This window comes from Pagrus pagrus (genome assembly GCF_965226575.1).
Source record: "Pagrus pagrus genome assembly, chromosome: 7".
Lineage (NCBI taxonomy): Eukaryota > Metazoa > Chordata > Actinopteri > Spariformes > Sparidae > Pagrus > Pagrus pagrus.
The window spans coordinates 17574279-17582449 of record NC_140191.1 but is presented as its reverse complement, the minus strand read 5'-3'; the positions used below and the strand labels follow the sequence as shown (position 1 = coordinate 17582449).

The window sequence follows — 8171 nt, the reverse complement described above, 5'->3', positions numbered from 1 at the left end:
GTTCTACCATCTCATCTGTCTTCATTAAAAGCAGCGCACCACTGGGGGAATAGGAAAATCAACATAGACAGTGCTGCTAATTTATGTATTCATCATTGTTGGTACATGGAACGCTTTGTTTGTCGCCGTTCCCCTCACCAGGCGGAGAACTCAAGATTCACACCAGCCAGTTCTTTATCGGAAATGGTTTTATTTAAATATAAATATGTGTACAAAGGTACAAGCAACGGTAGCTCATTTTTAGCAAATAAAATTCTTAATACATTATTAAAAGAATGAACAAACAAATGGCAATTAGTTGTGTTCCAAAAAAAAAAGCATAGTAACTGCATTCAATGATTGATGAACGAACGTATAGACGAGAAAAATCTGTGGACCCAAACAAATCAACCAAGATAGATACATATGTATATAAAGATACTTTACAATAGAGCAGCTTACACGCTGTACATTAAGGCTTATATAAAATATAAAAATAAAGACAAGCGATGATGTTTGCCTCCTCACTTTAAGTGACTTTTGTTCTCTCGTCAGGCTGCCTGGTAACAGCTTCGTAGACAAATGGCAGTACAGGCGTCCATACTGAAACATCCAGGAGTTGGAATGCAACCGGGCCAAGTGAAGAAAACCAATGTCTCAAACATGAAATGGACATGAAGATAAACGCTGAAGATTTCACTAGACACATCATTTGCATGCAACAGAGAGAAAGTATGGGCTCAGCCATTTGTACAGATACTTAGTGTTTCAGGGTAGTACTGTTTCTTGTAAACATATTGAGACAATTTGATTGAGTTGTAAAACTTGAGTGTGTGGTCCGCGTTAGGACTTTCTTTCCCCACCTGAGCCTGCCGAAAAATTGACGCTGCATTCAAGTTTATTTTAAGTTCAAGATTGCCATCGTTCCAAATCACCACTTTTGATTGTTCTGGTAATAGCCTACTCTTGATTTTACAATCAGAAAACAGTAGCAGGGGTAGGACAGAAGTAGCCTCAGCCTCAGTCCCCGTTTCCCCCCTGTAAAATTATCACCGTCTTTGGGTTTTCATGGCCTTACCTTGTCCATCTTGGTACAACACACAGTTAACATACAGTCCCCCATTACAATGAAGGCTACAAGACACATTCTCTTCGTATCTCCGTCTTTTTATCCACCAATAAGTCCAACATGTTAGGGTTATTATCAGAAGAAGCTCCAGGAATACAGCTCAGGCCAGAAGTATTCCACCGCTGATTAGACTCTTCATACAGTACAGTGCCTGGAGCACTTGTTGGTCAGTAGAGCTAGCCTGTTGTGCAGAATAGTTTGTCTGTCTCTGTGGATAGCTCAGTCGGTTGTTGATGATAGAGACACAAATGTGCTTAGAATTCCTTTCGCATGCCAACAAAACACCAAATGACAGACAACGATAGGTTGTTCATATCTGTTTTTTTCCTCAAATATGTCTTAGTTTGTCTTTCGAAGTGTTTTAGAGGTCGTGTTTGACATTTAGCGTTGACAAAAAGTAAACTCTGGAAGGCAGGTAAACAGCTACCCCAGTCATTTTGGCCACCCAAATTCAGGAGATGCGTTTGATTTGTTTTCTAGTTGGCTCTTGCACCGACAGAATATCTCCACAGGTTTGGGTGGTCATCATGTAGAGATAACCTGGTGAGGTATCACACTGTAATCAGAAGTTTGACTTGAACATCACAATCTGCTGAATTCTCCAGCTCAGGAGCTCCACAGTTAGCATCGTTGCAGATCCCTCAAACCATCACAACAAATAAAGGTCGGTTATCCCATAACCTAAATCACACGACTCCCTCCAAACACTGTCCAGACACGTCCTTGGAGGACCGTCCGAGTAAATAAAGTCTCTGTTCATGTTAGTCCAGCCACATATGTGGCGCTGACAATGGTTATCTACTCACTGCTCCTATACTCTTCTTTTCCCCAACTTGTTTGTCCAATCAAACGTGCGTCTGCATACGTTGTGAGGGCCGGCCGTAGTCAGACTGCTGGGAGGACACTTGTGAGGAGGCATAAGAGAAACGAGACGAGCTCGACACCTTGCTGGCCTGATCTGACTGGTCATACGCATCCACCTTCTCGTAGGAAGCAGGCTTGACGTAGCTGGTGAAGGCGCGACCATAGGTAGCAGGTAGGTAAGCAGAGCCACTGTAGATGGGATCAGTGGGATAAATGCTGGCCGACTGGGCGGGCTGCTGCTGGGCAGCTTGCTGCTGTTCGTATGCGGTTCTGCCCGCTGTGGTGGTTGCGTATCGGTGGGAGAAGTCATAGACACGAGGCTGGGTGCCGTGCTGACCGTACATGGGGCTGGGGGAGGGCAGCTGTGATGGAGTGTAGACTGGCCGAGTGTTGGGGACATATTCAGAGAATCCACTGCTGCGGATGTGGCGGTCCTCGTGGCCACGGACGTTGTAGTATCCATTGGTGGGATCCTTTGAGAGGGAGAGAGAATATTACATCATGAACTTTTCAAAGTTCAGAATAATAGATGACAATAATACACTCTTGCTATTTTGAGCGTGTTTCTGCGAGTATTTTCAGTTTTACCTTGATGTCCGATCTCTCATCCTCCTCCTCTTCCAGGAGGTCGCTATGTTCTGTGCGCGATGTCCCTGGAGACTCGCTGCTGTTCGGAGCCTGAGGGAAGACCAAGCATTTTTGAAGAATTACTAGGACGAACAAGACCTCACTTGAATGAGAACAGAGCAAAATCGGAGTATCACATTACAGTGTTGATGTGAATGCTCCCTAACCATCAAGAGAGATATCTGGCACGCAGAGGCGGTGAACAAAGAAATTTACCATGGGCTCTTTGACATCCTCCTCATCATCGTTGCCACGTGTAGCGTTGTGATCGCTGTGAACGATCTGAACTCTGATGTCGCTCTTGGAAAGACGAGTGCACCTTTTGCCTGTGGGAATTGAGAATAAAAAGGGCTTAACTTGACATTTACTAGAAGTAACATTTACATCAGAAGTTCTATTTAAACACAGGGTGAAACGGCACAAAAATCGAACAGAAACTGCTCGATTTTCTGCTCACAAATGAAAAAAGACTTCAATCTGTTTGATGTGGAGAATTGGCTGTAGACCCTCTTGCCCATACTGACCGTTGAGCTCACCTTTGCCTGTGTGCCTGCAGCACAGCGAGACTAGAGTGATGACACAGATGAGCAGGACACAGCCTCCACCTACTGCTCCGCCGACAATTATCAACATAGGCAGGGCTTCTGTAACAAGAAGAGTAATGGAAGAGAAGTGTGGCACAGGGGGTGGGGGTAGAAGGTTGTCAAAAGAAGGAGAGGGATGAAATGAGAGATGGAAGAGCATAAGTGTCAGTGTCGAGAATGTTCAGATCAGAGCCAAAGAAAAAAGAGATCCATTCGTTTGTCTTGCTAATCCCACAAACGTCAGCGCCTATATAAATTCATCTGCAGTAAGCCCTGGCCTGCTCACTGCCAGCGTATGCTCGTGCGGGCAATCCGGCAACCCACAGCCTGGCTATTGTCTCTAATCTCTCTGAAAGAAGGGTAACAAGGCCTGACATGCAATGAAGCAACAGACAGTAATCTAATTAGAGATTCCAGGAGATACCGCTGCCCATTTCTCTGGAGACCCCACTCTGCTACGTTGATGTAAATTACTGGAGAGGACCTTATTTTTGGTGTCTGCTGCAACAAAAGCTTCCAGTAGCATCAGTAGTAGTACTACTGCCTAATTCTAAGATCACTTAAAGGGGCTTCAGCCTGAACTTGGCTCCGAGACAGTGATGGAGAATACGAGTCCAACCGCAAACACATGTGACTTCCTCTAATTGACTTTTGTCCCCCAATCAATATCTATGTTATGGGGCAAACATATTCATTAAAGGAACCATCTGCTGATTAAATCATATCGATTAGGGGAGTATAATTAAGATAAGCACAAGACAGGAGCACTGCTTTCACCTTATCTGGCCCCCTTTCACAGCTAGGATTGAGAGTATCACTGTAGCATCTGCAGAGGGGTCTGGTGGGGGATTATCACTCCTGTCAGTGTGTGCTAGGGTTGGTACGAATGGCTAATTTTCCGGACGTTTAGACTGAAGTTTATTATAAGACTTGTCCACAAGTCTAAAAGTAAGTAAACCATCCGTAAACAGTCAAAACTGAGCACAATTTAATCTAAAAATATCATGTATATTGGATCCTAGATGCAACAGTTAATCAGTGTTGTTAAAGGTGCAATATGTAATAATTGGCCACCTGTTGAAGTTATACTCCAGACAAACAGGGGGCAGCATATCAGCAGAGTAGGTTTGGCATCACTCAGTGGTCATCCATCAGGGCAGACTGGACGCTACAGTGACTCACTGTTGCCCTCTGAGGTACAAAGTGGTATTACAAGATAATGTGAGTCGGGGCTAGCTGGTTAGCATGCTAACCTCAGACATAGACGTCTTTAACATAATGTCAAAACTGTTATTTCTTTACATTCTGTCGATGATTTTAGTTCACTACCTAAGGAGGTTATGTTTTGGCCCATGTCTATTTGTTGGTTGGTTGGTTTGTCAGCAGGATAACAAAAAAACTACTCAACAGATTTCCACAACACCAACATGGAGGATAAATCAAAGGGACTGTTGGTCCTTGGTGGAGTCCTGTTTTAGTTTTTGAATGTTTTAAATTCTTACATATTGCTCCTTTAACAACAAAGCTGCTAATTTTTTATATAGCAACCTTAAAGTATACGCTAATTAATTAATTATTTTTACTTCTGCTACCAACTAGTGAAGTTAGTAACGTTTAGTCACTCGTCAACTAATTGTGCACATGCTTAGTGCGTACCTTGCTCCTTCAGTGTGACCAGGGCTGTGCCTGTGCCGAAGCGGTTCCAAGCAGTGCAGTTGTAGCGCAGCTGGAAATCCTGTGCCAGAGTCTCGGACAGCACCAGAGAAGAAAGGACCCCGTGGTCACTGGTTACCGTCTGCACTGAGTAACGACCAGAGGAACCAGAGGACAGGCTCATGTCTCCAAAGGTCCACACCTGCAGAGAGGAGCAAGAGAATAGGCAACAGGGAGTAAGTCGCTTTTCTATGAAGAATTCCTCACCGGTGAACATAGCAGGGGCCTATGCAGCTGTTTATCCTTAGATCCCTGCCTGCCGCTGACTGAACACCAGTTTCTCTCTCTGTTCTGCTTTCTCTCCGCCGACCTCTAAGGTGCTCCGTGGCTGACACAGCGCACAGGCTCATGTTTAAGCTGCCTCCCACGTCTGCCCTGCAGGTGAAGCCTAAGGAGGGTTAGGTAGCTGCACTATGAAATAAGGCTCCTCTCTGCTGTCTGTAGCACAGGGCCAGCAGGGCACCTGTCTCTCACTCCTCCTCACACCCTAATTATCCTCTCTCAGCCCAGCGTACCTTCGGCAGTTCAACAGGGTCAGCCGAGTGATGCCTCTTGGGCCGCTAATTGAATGCGGTTTGGCTGAAACCTGCAGGAAGCCAGTCTCCCACAGCTCCCCACAACTCCACTTTCTCTCCAGTCAACGTCTGTGCAATTAGAGTTGTGAATATGTGTATGTGTGTGCGTGTTTGTTAGCGCTCGAGGTGGAGATGTGCGGGTGCAAAGGTGTGAAGGTGAGGTCAGGGATAAAACTACGCTGAGTGATCTATCTCATGTGGGTGTGGCTATAGGAGGAACACGGAGTATGGAAGCTCTCAAACATAAGTGAATGACACACAGCACAAATAAGAGGCTCACTTACAATCTTATCAGGCGGCGGGCTGCTTCCCACCCGACACTCCAGCTTGCCCTTGGAGTGCTTGACAGCATGCTGCGTGGCTTCCGCTGTGATGATAGGAGGGCCTGGTGTGAAGAAGAAAGAAGGACAGAGAGAGCAGAGTGGATAATGAAAAAAAACAGAAGGATGGGTTGAAATACTGACCAGTAACAAAGAATCAGATCAGTAAATTTTGATGCTATTCATTCAGCAGATCACACCAAACATAACAAGCAACCATGTATAGAGAGAAGAAGTCCCACCCCTTCAGGTACTATGGTCATAAATGGCAAGAGACTCATTAAAAATATTTGTCTCTTGCCATTAACTACTGTACATATTTTTTCTGAAATAAGGTCCTGTGGTGGTCCATCGGAAGAGGGAAGACTTCCTCTATCTATACTCTGGAAAAAAAAGCTCTGAAAAAAAAAGCCACTCACCATTAATAGTGAGAGTGACATCTCTTTCTGCAACTCCAATCCGGGGCACGATGGCCTTGCAGGTGTATGTTCCAGCATCCTCCTGGGTAACAGCCTTCAGCTGCAAGGTGTTACCATTACTGAGCACCTAGTGAGAAATCCAGAGAGAACAAGTGAGCAGCGTGTCAGAAAGAGAATGAGCAAGAAAGAGAAAGCGAGGCCGATGTAGGGAGAAAAAGGCAGACAAAGGAGACCGGGACCTTTATCAGTGGCCCACTCATTGTGGAGGCAGCACAGAGGTGGGCTGACCATTGTAACAAATGCTGGTGGTTTGAGTTTAATTTCATTGTGAAGAGCTTTAATCACGGCATTAAAGCACTCCAGCCACCGCTGAGTGACCGTGCTGCTGGGGAGATTGTTGTAATTAAACAGTGGGGACAGATCAGAGCGTACTGTGGTGTGAGTGGGCCCTAGCCTTTGGAGCTGCTACACTCACTCAGTCCTTAGCTCATTGATCCTGTCATTCCATCAAGCTGTGATTAATCCATTTACCCCCACTCCGTCCTCCCCCCCCTCCCCCCCTCTCACTCTCTCCAATTTTTTTTTATTTCAACACACTCATGGAGTAACCCAATTAATCCATTACTCCTGGCTGTGTGAGGGACAGTAGCAGTGGGTGGATTAGAAAAATGCCTCCCTTAGAGGGGCTGAAAGCGCTCACTCTTTGAGATGACAGCATCGCTTACGCCACTCCTGCAGCATTCTTTACTGAGGGTGTTTTCTCCTGCATCGCCTCAGAAATTATATTAGTCGCCAGGAGAGAGGCTCCTATGGGATGTCCCTGCTGATGGTGTGCATGCGCTGAAAGATTTTTACCAGGATGATGTAAAGTGAAGGTGGAAATGTCCCATTTGTTCCACCTACGAAATTGACTTTGAGGAAATGGATACTCAAGTGCAGCCGGGCCTTTTTAATGTCTAAGAACCAGGCGCTGCTCTGAAAGTTGCAGCCCGCGTTGTAATGTTGTTAGTTTCAACCACACCTTGGCTCACTGGCTGACTGGCTGATTGATGGAGCGATTGATTGAGTTGGAATTATGACAGCATGTCATGTACAGTAATGATGCTGCATGAATCTGTCAGTGGACGGACGTTTTTTTGCCAGAGGCTTTAGCCCTCAGGGAGCATGGAGAGAGGAGGTGTTGAAGATACAGCCTGAAAAAGAATGTGTGTGTGGGGGGGGAAGTGTGAGGGATTCATGCCTGAAGGCCATGTGTGAATATCCCTCTCTGGAGGGTCGGTGTTGAGGGATGGTGTTGAAGCTTCACCATACCACCAGGATAAAGCAATGACAAGTGTTTGTTGCCTTACCACGCTGGAGCCGTGCTTCGTCCAGGCCAGGGTGAGAGGAGGGTTTCCAGTCCACGCACAAGTAAAGGCTGCATCCATGCCGATATCCACCGTCATTGGCTTGGGCTCCGACAGCAGTCTGGGGCCAACTAGGGTGAAGCAACACAGACAGTCAGTTACAATCAATAAGAGGCTGCTTTTAAAATCTCAAAATACACAGCTCAGCCACAAAGTTAAACTCACATTGGACATCGACCAGTGTGCTGACATTGGTGCTGCCCACAGAGTTGGACACCTCGCAGGAGACAGGGTCTGTGAAGTAAGAGTAGTCCACCGTCACCTCAAGGCTGTCCCCGTTTGCCTCGGAGATGGGGACTCCTCCTTTCGACCACCTGGGACAGATGAATAATCACATTATACAGTCGCATTAGTTCAGGGAAGGTAGTCAGCCATGCGTAGCAAAGTGGCTATTAGCTGATTCACAGCTCGTGCCAATCACAATCAAACGCTGCCAATCAAGCAGCCCATTTAACCCAATGAATCTACGAAACACTTGCATGCTTGTTCTGCCTCTTTCACACCATATAATGTCATGAAATAGTTATGTGATTGCATTGTGTCATCATCTTAGAC

At 45.9% G+C, this 8171-nt stretch overlaps 1 protein-coding gene across 2 annotated transcripts in view; it reads right to left on the bottom strand.

Annotated features, from left to right (window-relative positions):
- Positions 1 to 170: 170 nt before the first annotated feature.
- The window catches only part of kirrel3l (kirre like nephrin family adhesion molecule 3, like), a 34393-nt gene continuing 26392 nt past the window's right edge, over positions 171 to 8171 (bottom strand). The window contains exons 7-15 of one of the 2 annotated variants that reach the window (XM_084357943.1): positions 7782 to 7930; positions 7560 to 7687; positions 6211 to 6337; positions 5756 to 5856; positions 4840 to 5038; positions 3124 to 3243; positions 2816 to 2925; positions 2561 to 2650; positions 171 to 2445 (exon numbers count right to left, since the gene is read on the bottom strand). In XM_084357943.1, the coding sequence (XP_084214069.1) occupies positions 1954 to 2445; positions 2561 to 2650; positions 2816 to 2925; positions 3124 to 3243; positions 4840 to 5038; positions 5756 to 5856; positions 6211 to 6337; positions 7560 to 7687; positions 7782 to 7930 (1516 nt within the window). In that variant the 3' untranslated portion in view covers positions 171 to 1953. The remainder of the gene's footprint in view (positions 2446 to 2560; positions 2651 to 2815; positions 2926 to 3123; positions 3244 to 4839; positions 5039 to 5755; positions 5857 to 6210; positions 6338 to 7559; positions 7688 to 7781; positions 7931 to 8171) is intronic. The other variant, XM_084357944.1, reaches the window with a different exon arrangement.